The 15,614-nt window shown below is 39.9% G+C and overlaps 1 protein-coding gene and 1 long non-coding RNA gene across 3 annotated transcripts in view; one reads left to right on the top strand and one right to left on the bottom strand.

Annotated features, from left to right (window-relative positions):
• Window positions 1-1,478: 1,478 nt before the first annotated feature.
• On the bottom strand, window positions 1,479-3,084 carry LOC147576402 (uncharacterized). 2 transcript variants are annotated; one of them, XR_015240751.1, is made up of 3 exons: window positions 2,968-3,084; window positions 2,696-2,877; window positions 1,479-2,539 (listed from the first exon to the last, which is right to left on the bottom strand). It is a non-coding gene; the product is annotated as an uncharacterized LOC147576402 (long non-coding RNA). The 2 variants fall into 2 exon arrangements; XR_015240753.1 differs by having other exon boundaries at window positions 2,762-2,877.
• Window positions 3,085-3,179: 95 nt separating this feature from the next.
• Window positions 3,180-15,614, top strand: part of RTN3 (reticulon 3) — a 60,809-nt gene continuing 48,374 nt past the window's right edge. The window contains exon 1 of the mRNA XM_086677109.1: window positions 3,180-3,536. Coding sequence (XP_086533235.1) covers window positions 3,398-3,536 — 139 coding nt within the window. The 5' untranslated portion in view covers window positions 3,180-3,397. The remainder of the gene's footprint in view (window positions 3,537-15,614) is intronic.

The following is a 15,614-nucleotide window of genomic DNA, read 5'->3' as shown; positions in this document are numbered from 1 at the left end:
GAGGATGAAGATTTGCTCTCTTCACCTTTGCATTTGCCACAAAAACTCCTAACAGTACTTACCTATGTGTGTGTAGAGGAGACTAGTAACTGCTGGAGAGGGGTTAAGAATAGAAGAAAACTTTATAGTGGGCCTATTCTTGAATATATATACTCCTATATACATAACATATGAATATATTCAAAGAGGTTTCTTAATTAAAATATATCCTTTTGTTTTCCCCTAAGTCAGGGGGAAAAGATGGGATAATGAGATGGCCTAGAAGCCGAGGTGGGAAACTAGCTGTGTAAACACCAGTCCTCTAAGGACAGGGCCAAGGAAGAAGAGGCCCAACTCAGTGCCTCAGCAGCAAAAAATTACTCCAGAAAAAAAAAAAAAAATTGCTACACAGAACTGAGAAGTGGCTATGCTCCAGTGAACACTTCAAAAATCCCAACTGAGGGGCACCTGAGTGGCTCAGTCAGTTAAGCGTCCAACTTCGGCTCAAGTCACCATCTCACAGTTCGCGGGTTCAAGCCCCGCGTCGGGCTCTGTGCCAAGAGCCTGGAGTCTGCTTCGGATTCTGTGTCTCCCTCGCTCTCTGCCCCTCCCCTGCTTGCGCTCTGTCTCTCAAAACTAAATAGGCATTGAAAAAACATTTTTTTAATAATCCCATCTGAGCCCATCTCTGTCGGAAAACCTCACTGAATTCACTGGGTCCCCCCATATTCCCATTAGCCTTAAGAGGAACCCTCAGTTCCTCAGTGCTGTATTCCTGCCTTTCCACACTCTGGCCCCGACACATCTTTCCCATTTTACCTCCCTCTTGTTTCAATTCAAGCCCTTGGCTCTAGCCAACTGGGCTAACCACACCCTAAAAACCTTACTAGAGTAGAGTCACACTTCTGACCCTCTAGCCACCACAGATGGCCGTGTAGTCTACATGTAGCCCTAAGGCAGCCTGTGGAGGGGAGGGGCAAGAGGGGATCAAATCTAGGCCAAGTTCTGCTAAACAAGCCAGCGTTGAAGTGCATCATGGGTTGGGCAGGGAGGAAGGAGTGCTCTCCAGTGATTGGTCTGCCCAGAAGGAGGTCTTACTGTATACTTGCACAAAAGCAGCCGCTTCATTTGCTTCACTCCATTCTCTGCTTTTAACGACCTCCTTACCATTCCAAACTCTGACTTTGTTCTTCATAAAACCTCCCAAGCCACTACCAGCTCCATTATGATTCCCTCTCCCTTTAAATTCATACAACTGAGTTGTCATCTCATCAGAACACTACAGTTCTGTGTTGTTTGGGGTTGTTTTGGTTGCCATTTAATTTTTATTTTTATGCGAGTATTTTCGAGCCCCAACTAGCTTGTAAGCTCATTGAAGACAGGACAAACATATTTTTTTGATTCCTCCACATTCCCCAGGATGGTGTCATTCTCTCAGCAGGTGATCAGTAAACATTTGTGGAACAAATCATAGATACAAATAACATCTCACGCAAGAGTCAGTCTCAGGGAAGTTTACTGGTACAGCAAGAGGGAGCAGGAAAGAAAAACAGTTTCAGGAATTGGACCTAGCACAAAGGTCTCTTACGGAAGAAATCTTAAGAGTATGAAAGGACCACCAAGACATCCGTACCTTTATTTTTAGCTTCTTTTCTCTACTTCTAGTTACCATGAAAACAGGTTTCCTTTCCTTTCCTTAAGAGCCTAGCAATCGCTGTCAGGGCTAAGGACCAGCCTCATTCATTTTCTTATCCAGCATCTAATAGCATACATTTTTAAAGTTTATGCATTTATCAGAATGGGTAGATAACTGGCTTGGTTATCAGATGGGTTTCTATTTCCCTTTGTCATCTAAAGGACAGATTGCTGCATTATCAACTGATGCCGTAAGTGTCAGAGGAAGATATTTGCCACGTATTATTTTGGGAAATATCTTCTGTGCCTTTTTTTCCAGAGCATTGCAATGGCCAGTTTTTTTCCTATCTGGGCTTTACCTGACCTTAAAAAGTGTCAAGGGCAGATGTAGTCTACTTCCTGTTCTAGAAGATTTCCAATGGTCAGATCACTCGTCCTTTCTGTTGCTGCCTGGCATACCACCTCCCCCTTCATGAGGCTGCATCTCTACAGGATCTGCTGATCTTGCAATTGCCCTTCAGGTCATCGATTGCTGCTTTAGCAATCACAAGGCCTACAGTTTTGATTTTTTGCCATTTCCAGTTTACATTCCCCTTTTTAAAAGAATCATGCACATTTCAAGTATTTTGATCACGTGTATGGAGAAGGCTTTGAATTTCACAATCCAACCAAAGAGGAGACCAAAACAAAACAAACAAAAACGAACAAAATCCAGTATAAGCTAGATATCTGGTTTCAAATAAATTTTCTACTAAAGACTCCATTTAGGCTATGGATAAAATTCAATCGTATGTATTTTGTGGCATATTCTCAATACCTCATTTTACCATCCCCCCATAACCGCAGCCAGGATGTTATCTCCGGGCTCTTCTTCTCATTAGCTCAGCTATTTTTTCTTCAAAATATGTCTTCTTTACTTGATAGCCTATGTGGAGGAAAGGACAACCTTAAGACCCAAGGTGGACCCCTCTTTGGGAACAGAAACAAGGTAAGAATATGAAGCAGGTTCTGTTGGCTGCATTGGAATGTGACTAGAATGAGTAATAGTTTTTCATTCTGTATAGCATCTTGCTCCACCTACCAAATGGGAGACCGTTCCATCTCTGCCTCAGAGATTACGACACATCCAGAAAAATTAATAAAGCACCTTGCACAGTGGGCCTATATCCACATTCCGCTTTTCACTTTTCATTGGCGTCACAGGCAGGAACGCATCAGACAAAAGACATCCGCTCTGGAATTTATGGGAAAGACATTCTCCAGCTAATGGAAGCAAAAGAAACTTCTATTGTTAAAACGCATAATCCGGCGACCCTGACACATTCACATAAGGAATTATGAAGAAATACTAACCAGCGGGGCCCCCTCCCACTTCGGCCGCAGTGGTGGGCGGGGCTTGGCATTTGGCCACGCCCCTTGCGTCTCTTTCCCGGAGGGGCGCGGCCCACCCCGGCCTCTCGCGCCCGCGCTTGGTGAAGCCAGTTTTGCCCCTCCTTCCCCGCAGGAGCGCGGAGGGACAGTTCTTGCGCTTGCGCCCTGCGTCGCTGGGCGCCTAGACCCGACCGCCGCCCGCCCGGGGGCCTTTTGTGCGCCTGCGCGCTCGCGCTCACCCTCCCGCCCTCTCGCTGCGCTCGGCTGAGTCAGTCAGTCTGTCGGAGTCTGTCCTCGGAGCAGGAGGAGCGAAGGGACTTCCGAGAGCCAGCTGCCCGATTATTTTCTTTCCCCTCCCTCTCTCCCGCCCCACATCTCTCTTCACCCCTCTCCTGCCCTTGCTCGCGCGGCCATGGCGGAGCCGTCGGCGGCCACTCAGTCTCCGTCCGTCTCGTCGTCGTCCTCCGGGGCCGAGCCTTCGGCGCCCGGCGGCGGGAGCCCTGGAGCCTGCCCCGCCCTGGGGGCGAAGAGCTGCGGCTCCTCCTGTGCGGGTGAGGCGCTCCGGGGAACCCCGCCCTTGGGGGGTGGGGGAGACGTTGGAGTGTCAGGGAAGGCAAAGGACCCTCGCCTACCAGGGGCTTCAGCCCCCGGTTACGAGCGGCTGGAAAATGGGCTAAGGGGGAGGGGAGAGTAAGGTGGTGCAGGCGGTGAGGAAATAACGGGGTGTGAGGCAAACAGGTTGGGGGCGGGGAGATATTCTGGGGAGTGGGCGTTAACGCCGAGGCACAGCAGGTGGGGGAGAAACACCATTTCGGGGGAGCCGTCGGCTGAACCGGGGTGATTTAGTGGAGGATTAGAGAGATTGAGAGGATTGGGGCAGGTTGGTTGCAGGAGAGCGAGCTGGCTAGGGTTTTGAAGAGATGATGGTGCAAAGGTTGCACTGCGGGTTTACAGACAGGTGTTGACATAGTCGGAAATTCGTGGTAGTCTTCCAGAAATATAGAAATATTTTTTTGGTTTCCCGTGGGGGAGGATCAGGACGTTTGATGGAAACATGGTAGCCGTTTTCTGTGCTCTTTTCCTGCGCCTGTAATTTTTGTTGTGGTTAGACTCCCTAAATGCTCGCTTTTCTGAGGCTCCGAGGTGAGAGGAGGCGTGATGAGAATAGCTCCGGGAAGATTTGGGAGGGAGCAGCCGATGGTCCAAGATGGATCCGTGGCTGCATCTGCAACACAGCCCGCTCTTCACTGGCGCGGCGTGGGGGTGGGGACAAGCAATCAATTGCTTATATTCTAGAAGATAATAGAGTCATGCCAAGCCATCAACACATTTTGATTTCATGCTCTCTATGGGCCATTATTGATCGCAGTGTAACAAAGGGGAGTGTTTAGCGCAGAAAGGGGGGAGGGGGAGAAAAATTAGACAAAGCAGGAGCTGGTTGAACCCCTTCTTCTGTCTCTCTGTGAAAGACTAGGAGGCAAGCTGCAGGCCGCTTTTAGTTTCCATTGTATACGCGTTTGCCTGCTGGTGGGAGCTGGCTGGCAAGCTCCCCTCGTGCAGAGATCTGCAGTGCAGATGCCTTCTTGAGGGCAAAAAAAAAATGCACCATGAGCAGGTGGTGGTTCTTAGAGGAACTCAGTCTTTGAAAAAAAGAAAAAAGAAAAAAAAAAAACCTTTTCGTCAAAGGAAGGGGGCCATAACCCGGGGAAAGTACAGACGATTTTGCTCTGCATTTAGTTACCTTAAAGGATTTTGAGCGGGTTTAAAATACTCCGTTGTCTCCATTGCCAGAATCTTGGGTTGATTGTTCTAAAGAACGTGGGATTTCTGATCTTGGCTTTAAATATTCTCTAGATGTTCTGTTTTGTTTAATCTCTACACCCAAAGTGGGGCTCGAACTCACGACCCCAAGATCAAGAGTTGGATGCTCCACCAACTGAGCCAGGCAGGTGCCCCTTTTCTCTAGTTTTTTGAACACTGGATTTCCACATAAGAGCTTTTGGGACCCTGTTGGATTCTCCAGTGTGGTTATGGCCATTTTGATAGAGACAATATCAGAGGAAGCTTCTGCAAGGTCAAGATTAGCTGTCCAGATAAAGGAATGAGGCAGCAAATTTAGAACCCTTGTTCCCTTTAAACGGCCAGCGTTTCTCCTCCAAATTTTTGTGTTCTGGGCAAAGGTCCAGATGAACAACAGCTTCCCTATAACTTAGCAACTTGGTGTTTTGGATTTAATCACTTGTCATTGCTTACTGTTTGGTTGTTGGCCCTTTTGTATAGACCTTTTGATTCTTCGCGATTTTGAATTCTTGATTCACCTGCAAAATAGATAGATACTCTGTCTTACTTAAGTTCTCATTTGTTGTAGATGGGTATTAATATTATCTAAAAAGCATTAATGCAGTTTTGGTGGGCCTCATTGGTCGGGTCACTACTTGAAAAGTTGAGCTTAAGATACTGTAATGTGTGCTTAATCATTCCATTGGAGAAGCTCTTCCCCCTTGTAGAATGTTTTCTCCATATCTCAGAGGAAATGTCCTAGGCTTCTGCACTACGAAAATAAGGTGAAGTTTGTTATTCCACAATTTAACCTATTTAAAATGGACATTTAAAAATCTACCTCGATTGTTTAAAAAGTCTACAAGTGTTGATTGAGGTCAGCCTTCAGCTTTCACATTCTTTTCACCAAGCTCCTCTTGGTTTAAGAGACTTTCAAAATGTGGAAAGGGTGGTCGCTTGGTGTCCTGCAGGAAAAAGTTTTGTCTCAACTGACCTGTCTAGTAACAGCTTTTAGAAATATTAGTTACTACCTAAAGGTAGAGAATGAGTGATGACACTCTCTGGTCTAGGGCCCAGGTGCTAGTGCAGCCAGCAGAGTATGCTGGGAGAAGGTGGTCAAGGGCCAGAATTGGCATCCCGATTTTCTGCCTCTGAAGAAAATCAAAGATCTCAAAGGCAGAAGTTTGAGGTCAAGGTAAAAGAGACTTAAATATTTAGTGTTTTTTCAGAAGGGGGATTGCCTTTATTAGACACCAAGTATAGATACCGTGTCTGAAGGTTTACTGTCTTTTTAAAGCGTTTAATAGTGTTTAAAATCCTACAACTTGACAGAGACTGTCCTTTATTATTGCTCTGAATATCATGATGCCAGAATAAAGCTACATTTCTTGTATCTGTTCATGGAAATTAACTCAAAGCAAAAACAGCTTGGACAGTTAAAAAAAAGTTTTTGCTTTAAATCCTTCTTTTCTCACTCGTGAAGCTTAGTTGTCCTGTGTACTTTTTATGGCATCACTTTCACAGTTTATTCTATTATGTCAATCAAATATAAGTATGTAATTTGTATTTTCCATCTTAACCCTTAGGAAGGAATCTACCTGTTTAACACTGACATTAACTGTATTATATTCATGTCACATTATCAGTGGCAGTATGACATGGTGATAAACATGCAGATTTGAGCTCCAAAGGCATATAGATTTCAAGCCTGATTCTGTCTTTTAATGGTTGTATGACCTTGTGCATATCCTGAGCCTCAGCAATATGACCTAGGCAAATTTGCTTTGTGCCCTTAAATCCTCACTTTCACTGAATAAGAGTACCTAATATTTGATACATTTATTTGCAGGTTACAAACTGTTTGCACATAGATAAAAAATGTCAGTTGAATTTCAAGTGAGAAATCATAATCTTCCTCACAATGAAGGAAGATCTTACACCACTTTCCTCTTATAAAAGTGGGTGTTGCAGCTTTTGACCCTTCACATTAATGTCTTCTAAGCTACCAGCCCTTTCACTCAGCCAGTCTGTTAAAAGGAAGCTGAGGGGCAGCCAAGGTGTTTTGTAGATAGCTTGGCATGACATCAGTATGGTTAAGTATTGGGGCGCCCGGCTGGCTCATTCAGAAGAGCATGTGACTCTTGAGCCCTACGTGAAGTGTAGAGATTACTTAAATAAAGCTTAAAAATATATGCTTAAGTATTTTCTGCAGCATTCGGACCATAAGTGCGTTACAATACACTGTCAGTGAAAGCAAGAAAGAGTACAGGAGACAGCAAGAATGGTCATGTCAGTATGGTTTACATTTGCCTATTGACTTGGATGGTTTTTATTCCCCAGAAATAAAATGTTTCTTTTAATACTGTTTTCTTTTAGAGTCACATTCACAAATAGTTGAACCACTCTAATCTAGTCTCTCATGTGTGACAAGCATACCTTAACCCTAAATTGAAATTTCTAGATGATTGTTTATGAAATTGCTGGTAAGTACATCAGTGTTTTTAAATTTTTATAATTTGAGATGGCCTAAAAACAAAATAAGATGAATACTATTGCTTTTATTGTATTTTGTGGTAAGGAAATTATATACTCATCCTGATCTAAGACTCACTGGTTTATTTTATTTTATTGGGGGGGAGGGGCTCACTTACCTCTTTAATCCTGTATGTGTTTCAAGCACTTGTAAATGAAGTTTAGTAGTGAGGGAGTTGGTGACATGTCATTGAAGTTTAGGGAGAGTTAAGGTTTCCAGTTTTTTTGAGGCTGTTTGTTCTATAGAAAAGCACTTCCCTTTAGCAGTAATCCTAGAACTTAACCGTTTTTGTAATTCCAAGTGGAATTATAAAAGGCTCCAAATAAATGAATAATTACACATATTTGTTGTATGTACTTAATAGTTTATGTTCAGCTTTACTGTTAATGATGAATTTTATAACTGCCTCCAAAACTTTATAGGCTTGTGAAAAATATATTAATTTAATAGTAAAGCTTTTTAGATAAAAATTATCAAGTTGATATTATGTTTATATAATTATCTTATTCAGAAGCTGCCCAGGAAACTGACTTGACTTTTTACTCAGTTCATTTATTACAGCTGTTAATTCTAGAATTATTTTTGGTCATTGAGTATGCTACAGATGTTTTGAAAACTTGTATATGCCACATAAGTTTAGCTATAATCAGTATTGCTTGTGATTGCGTCATTGAAGTCTTTTACTGCATTCTTGTGACTTATGTAAGACATTTTTACTCTGTGATAGTGCAGTTTCAGAGAGAATCCCTTTAAATACTGTATCAGATTGGTGTTTGTTTTATTAGGAAAGGGTGTGTCAGAAGGTAGCCTTCTCTTATGATTTTCTTTTTTAATTTCGAAGAAACATACTTACCTATTTTCTCCAATCAGCTGTTTTATTTCTCCCTGTAAGCATATCATCATAACCTAACCAGGAGAGGCAGTTGGAGCTTTCTGACATGTTCCTCATTGGCACCTTGCCCTTAAGGATATTGAAGGGTATCCTGGAAAACTGTTTTAGCAAAACTGATACAGATGCCCTTTTGTCCTGTTACCTGAAAGCATTTCAGCAATGCAGTGTCTTTTATATAGGAGATAGAAATATTTGATTTTTATATCTTATCTTTGTGTACTGCTTTGTAGTGTAAGTTGTGCCCGTACATTAACTTAACAAATGTTTGAGCATATAGTAAAGCTCTTTGGGAGATAGGCAGGTAAAACAGATATCTACATCTCTGGAAGCTATGTTCAATAAGAGAAAGACTTGTGTTATGTCTATCTATGACATAGATAGTGATATAAGCATCATTTTACAGATGAGGAATCAGGCTTAGGGAGATTAAGTGACATGCCTAAACGTTTGTTGCTGTAAATTTGAGGGTAGGATAAAACTAAGGGATCATTGAGGGTCCAATTCAGTTCTCTTTTGAATACACATACTGCTCTCTTTAAAATTTGAAACAACCTGTGATAAAAATCTTTCAGTCACCCTCTTCACTTCAATTATTGGTTGAACTTAAGTTTAATTTCTGACTGTATGTTAAACTAACAAATTTAAATAAATAAATTTTTTAAAAATTTAATTTTTGATCCCATGCTTCCTAAGCCATGTGCCGTATTGCTCTGCTTTTCTATAGAAACTTCTGTTGTGCTCACTAGTTATTTTCCACATTTTAAATCCAATAGCCACTTCTTAGTCCTCATCTTAAATGCTCTATGAGCAGCTTCTGGTAAAATTGATCACTTGCTTCCTCTTTGAAATAATACTTTTCCTTTGTGTCTTTTGCTAGTTCTTCTCCTCCTCCTTCACCTCTCTTTTTTTTTTTTTTTTTGAGATACAATTCACATAACATAGAAAGCACCATATTAAAATGTTTATATATATATATGTATGTATATATATATATATGTGTATATATATATATATATATATATATATATATATGTATGTATACCCAGGGTTATGCAACTATCACCACTGTCTAGTTCCAGAACATTTTCATCACCCCCAAAAGAAACCCTGTACCTGTAGCAGTCACTCTCCATTCCTCCCTTCATTCCTTGGCAACCACTAATCTTTCTGACTCTGTGGATTTCCTTATTATTGGGATTTCATATTGCTAATTCTTTTTTTGTCTCCCCAACGTCTAAAATTTAGAGTGTTCCAGGACTTACTTCTCAGAACTTTTCTCTGTGCTCTGGTCTCATTTATGAGAGCCATCTTGTGGTTTGAAATACCATCTATAAATTGGTGACTTCCAAATCCTTATCTTCAGTCTTCATGTCTATGGGCATCTCATACTTACTGTGTCTAAACTTGAACTCCTGATCTTTTATAAGTCTGTTCTTCTCACAGTCTTGTGCATCTCAGTAAACAGTCATTCTGTCCATATTTTGCCCAAATCAAGAAGCTTGAAGTCATCCTTGACTCCTTCCTTCATTTAACATCAGCAAATCCTATTGATTCTATGCTCAGAACATATCCAGCGTCTAACCATTTTTCTCGACCTCCGTTGTTACCCTGGCCCAGGCTGCTATCATAGCTCCGCTGGATTATTGCATTTGCCTCCTAACTGGTCTTCATACTTTATCCCTTGCCTCTTTTCAGTCTGTATTCCATACAGCAGATGGTGTAAGCCTGTGAAAAACATAAGTCGGATCATGTCACTCATGGGCAAATGCTCCAGTAGCTTCTGATCACACTCAAGAGTCAATGCCGGTCTCACCCTCCCCCTTGCTCACCCAGCTGCAGCCACAGTGGCTTCCTTACTGTTCACACCAGGAACACTCCTCTACCTCAGAGTGTTATTTACTGTTCACTCTGCCTAGGATGCTCTGCCCCCATATATCTTCAAAGCTTTTCATTCCCTCACTTTCTTTAGGTCTTTGACCACCTTATCTAAATCGAACAAGAAAAAACACCTTATAGAGCTCCACTGCTTTATATTTCTTACCATCTGTCATATCTGTCACAATCTTACTATATTTATATAGTATATGATCTGACTTTGTTTATTGTCTGTCTTCCACACTAGATGCGAGTTCCATCAGAGTAGAGATTTTTGCTGTTTTATTCACTGCCCTTTTTTTTAATATTTATTTATTTATTTATTTAATTTTTTGAGAGAAAGAGAGGAGGGAGGGGCAGAGGGAGAGAGAGAATCCCAAGCAGGCTCTGCACTGTCAGCACAGTGCCTGATGCAGGGCTCAGTCTCACGAACCATGAGATCATGACCTGAGCCAAAATCAAGAGTCAGATGCTTAACCAACTGAGCTACCCAGGCGCCTCTTCACTGCTCTATTTCTTTTTTTTTTTTTTTAACGTTTATTTATTTTTGAGACAGAGACAGAGCATGAATGGGGGGAGGGTCAGAGAGAGAGGGAGACACAGAATCCGAAGTGGGCTCCAGGCTCCAAGCTGTTAGTTCAGAGCCTGACACGGGGCTTGAACTCACGGACCATGAGATCATGACCTGAGCTGAAGTCGGACGCTTAACTGACTGAGCCACCCAGGTGCCCCATTCACTGCTCTATTTCTAATATCTGAGCAGGACCTGGTGCAAAGCAGGCCCTCAGATATTTTTGGATGAGCAACTAGTCATTTTTGTTAAGCAACTAAAACTAGTCCTTGGTTTATAATAGGTGTTTAATAAATATTTATGAAATGAATGGTTGGAGACATTTTATTCCCAGAAAAACAGGCATATAAACAAAGTAGTGCATAAGCTTTCACAGAGTTCATGAACTGCTATGAAATTGTTCATAAACCACAGATGAGGAATGTTTGGTTTTTGAAAATCAAATTAGGAGTTTTGCAAAAAACTTATTCCTGTGGAAATTGATACATTGACATAGGTGCTAAGAAGAGGGTTTTTATGTAAGCCTGTAAAACTGTATCTGTAATAAATCTATCTTGTGTTTAAGATTGGCTTCTTTACGTCTGGACTTGAGGTATTTTTCACTAATGGTTTTAATCCAGAAAAGTCTCTGTTTTGTAACCACCTGAATGCCACATTTTGGTGTGTTAGACTCCATTTCGAATAAGGACTCAGTGGTAGGCTAGTCTGATGTGTCAGGATTTTTAAATATGTTAAAATAAGTCTAATTTCCATCTCATTCCTAAAAAAAATATGAGATTTTGATTCACTACATTGATCTTGAATACTATTTGGAGAAGGGTAAGACATTTCTAAAAGTAAATGTAGTGCTGTTTTAGAAATTGGGTCATTAAAATATTTGTAGCCAATTTCCTATTAACACAGTCCATTTAGTTTGTTAGACTTTCTAATTATGTTTCTTTTGCAACAAGAGTTCTGATTGTTCTTCTCTTGGATTATATATACATTTATTCCATAAATGTACAAAGAAACCCAACTCTTTCAGTGTTCTAATAAAAGACTTAAAGTAGGAAGTGCTTAGTGACTTGGCTTCCAGAGAGTACAGTATGGAAGGATGGGGGAGAAGTACTACCTGGAGAAACCTGGCAAACTCCCTCAACCAAGGGATCAAGGTTAACATCTTCAGTGATAAGTCATATTGAGATAGTATATACCCTTGATATGTTAGAAGGAGGACCCTTCACCTAAGTTGTAGTCTTCCCCAAAACCCAAAACTCCAGTCTAACCATGAGAAGAACATTTAAACACGAGACAAACCCAAATTGAGGGACATTCTGTAAAGTATCTGACAAATGCTCCCTCAAAACTGTCAAGACCATCAAAAGCAAGGAAAGTCTGAGAAATTGTCATAGTCTAAAAGAGACTAAGGAGACTTGATGACAAAATGTGATATGGTATCCTGGATGGGATTTTGGAACAGAAAAAGGGATTTAGGGAAAAATTAATGAAATGTATCAGTGTTCATTAATTGTAACAAATGTACCACCATATTAACATAACTTGTTAACAATGGGAGAAAGTGAGCGCTGGATATAAAGCAATACTCTACTACCTTTGGGCCTTTTCTGTAAATCTAAAATTATTCTAAAATTAAAAGTTTTTTTTTTTTTTAATTTTTTTTTTCAACGTTTATTTATTTTTGGGATAGAGAGAGACAGAGCATGAACGGGGGAGGGGCAGAGAGAGAGGGAGACACAGAATCGGAAACAGGCTCCAGGCTCTGAGCCATCAGCCCAGAGCCTGACGCGGGGCTCGAACTCACGGACCGCAAGATCGTGACCTGGCTGAAGTCGGACGCTTAACCGACTGCGCCACCCAGGTGCCCCTAAAAGTTTGTTTTAAAGAAACCCTTAATCATGAAATCAGAATTGCTTTGGGAGAGGCAAGGAGGCCCACTTTCACTACTTCTCTTCAGTGATGCAGTAATAGAAAAAATATAAGGGAAAAATGGAATAAATTTTGGGGAAAAAATTGGTCTGCTTATCCCTGGAATTCTGATAGGAGAGAGGGCATTAGTTGGCTTAGTTTAGCATTTCTACTGAAATGATATGAGTTATCATCAGGAATTGTGGTCACGAGAAAGAATAGAAATCCTTTTCGAGGAGCCTACCTTTATAGGCAAACAGGAAAACTAAGTAATGAAAAGAATATTTAATTTTAACGTTAGAGAGAAAGATGTTTGAAAGAGCTGATGGATTTCTATATGAGTTTTATATGAGTTTTAGATAAAGTTTCAAATACTACTTTTCCTTATGTATTGAAAGATGCCTTAATAACCGAACCTTGTTTCTCTGTGTAAAAATATAGTTTGTATTCTGCTGGTGTTGAAGGACAGCTGTCACTAAAATAAATAATTTGTTGGAATAATATTTTAATGGGGGTTAGAAAATTCAAACAGTGAGATTTATTTGGTTTATTTTCCCTCAATAATAAATCAAAACTGAAGTCTCATGTACAGTCCAAAGCACCTCTCTTCCTATTCCCTCTGCCCCCAACAGTATCTGGCACAGGCTTGACACAAATTTGAAAACCTACTCTAGTGTGCCCTTTTGCTCTCTTTGCACCTGTTTTCCACTTCTCACCCACTCAGTATGCTGCTAGGGAGAGAAGGGTTAAAAGGTAGGGACAAGATCTTATTTTACTGGTCTGATGAAGTTTTAAAACATAAACTTGACTAGTAAATTTTTAGGTAACTAGCATATAAGATAGGTAATCTGACTGGTGGATAGAATTATATAAAAAGAAAGGCACAGACTTCCAGGAAAAGTGTGGATTTGAATACTGATTCTTGACATAAGCTTCAGGTTTTCATTTTTTTTTTTTTAAATCATAAGTGAGGTTTGTAACAATTTCATTTAATATGCATAGAAGTATTTAGTTCAGTGTCTATCAGCATTCAGGACTCAGTAAATGGAACAACCTGTTTTCAAAGTGGCATGATGTGTGTGTGTGTGTGTGTGTGTGTGTGTGTGTGTGTGTGTGTGTGTGTGTGGTAGTTTTGACAGTTGCAGATTAAAGTCTTATGAGGATTAAAAATCTAGTGGTGTGAAGACTAAAAAGATTATTCACTAAAATTTTATTGGAAGACCTGTTAGAGATCCCATTTGAGGTGTCCTTTTTCTCCTCTAAGGTTGCTTACCTGTTCCTTGTAAGGAGAGGGCAATTAGAAATTAGAAATTTAGAATTCTTGAAAAATGTATGTCTATAACAAAATTCAAGAAAAAAATACAAAGAAAATTAAAAACCAGTGAGTAGTACCATCCAGTTAACGTTTTCATGTATATCTTTTCATATATGTATGAATATATGTATATATATGAATGGAATTTCATATATATAAGAATTTGTATGTTAAAATTTTCCATTAGGAGGGGATGTTAGGTAGAGGTAGATAGGCAAGTTCACAGGATCTTTTTTGGCAAATTGTTACTGGTTATCTGTGTTTTGTATCAGAGTAGATGTGATGCATAAGAATTTGTGTGTTAAAATTTTCCATAGGAGGGGGTGTTAGGTGGAGGTGGATGGGCAAATTCATAGGATCATTTTTGGCATTGGGCTTTTTCAGCATTTGGTTTTTGCTTATTCAAATTTAAACTCATCATCTGGTGGAGATTTAATGTTGAAGGTAAATGCATATAGGGATGAACCCATCTGGAAACATTAAAGAAACCTATAGAAATGCTTGCTTTAAAAAGAAGAGAGATGGGGTTCCTGGCTGGCTCAGTTGGAGGAGTGTACAACTCTTGATCTCAGGGTTGTGAGTTTGAGCCCCGCGTTGGGAGTAGAGATTACTAAAAAAAATAAATAACGGAAAACAGTTTTTCATTTGTAGTGGCAAATGTGGTGCTTTATCTTAAGATGATTAAAAAGCAATGAATTTTAAAAGTCTGGTCTTGAGTTACTGAATTACTGCTACTTGTCCACTAAACTGTCTTGGTGTTATGTTCTCCATATTTGTTGACTAAGTACTTACAATATGGTTATAGCCCAGTCCTTTAAAGCAATCTCCCCCATTTTAAGTATATTTCTAATGTTTGTAAAAACATGTTTATAATTGCAAGGAAAAAAGGAAGTAACAAGTAAAGGCCAGTATATTTAGGGGCATTTGGGGGGAGGTTGCTTTTCCCATGCTATTTTTATTAATTTTTTTTCTGTATTTACTGGAAAGATAACTTATATGCTTTGGTTTGTTTGTTTGGTTTTTTTTAAAGGGCCAAAGGTTGTAGTTAGAAGCAAATCTCCCCCACCTCAAACCTTAAAGTCCCTTTTGCTAGTCCCCTTTGTTGCCAGTTAACAAACGGGGGCATATGTATATATCTCTGCCCTTTGCTTTTTAATCAACTGTATCAACATACATAGCTGTGCCTTTATTCTTTTTCATAGCAGCAAGTATTCCATTGTTTGGATGTAACTAGTTTCCTGTTGGTGGTCATTTTGATTATTCCTAATATTTATGACCACTGCTTTTATAAATATTCTTATAAACATGTTTTTATACTCTGTGACAATATTTTATGTTATATTCCTAGAAGTATAACTGGCCAAATTCAAAAGAATATTGATGGTTGGTGGAGATAGTACATGCATTTAAAATTCTGATAAATGTTGCCAAATTTAGAGTATAATTTTAGAAGGTGGAAGGTTTCTCATGTAGTCCTATTTGCCTAGTGGATTATTTGTGATTTTTTTTTTTTAACGTAATCGGGGTCCACTTTGCATATTTGCCAAGTATATAACTTTAAATGCTCATATTAGTGACTAACTCTTCAAATGCAGTTGAAAATAGTTAAAAGGAAATATCAATTAGTACTAAGATTCTTATTTTTTCTTTCCCAAAAAGACTTGCAGGGGAGTATCATCTTTCTTGAGGTTATATTTGTTTTAAAATGCTAGGGGTTCCTCTTTTCGTTCTCTGAGGGTGAGAATATTTGATCCAAAAA

Source organism: Puma concolor, chromosome D1 (assembly GCF_028749965.1).
Source record: "Puma concolor isolate L17-30 chromosome D1, mPumCon1.1.hap2, whole genome shotgun sequence".
In the NCBI taxonomy this organism is placed as follows: domain Eukaryota; kingdom Metazoa; phylum Chordata; class Mammalia; order Carnivora; family Felidae; genus Puma; species Puma concolor.
Note: the sequence above shows the minus strand (reverse complement) of the source record. Positions and strands in the feature narration are given on the sequence as shown.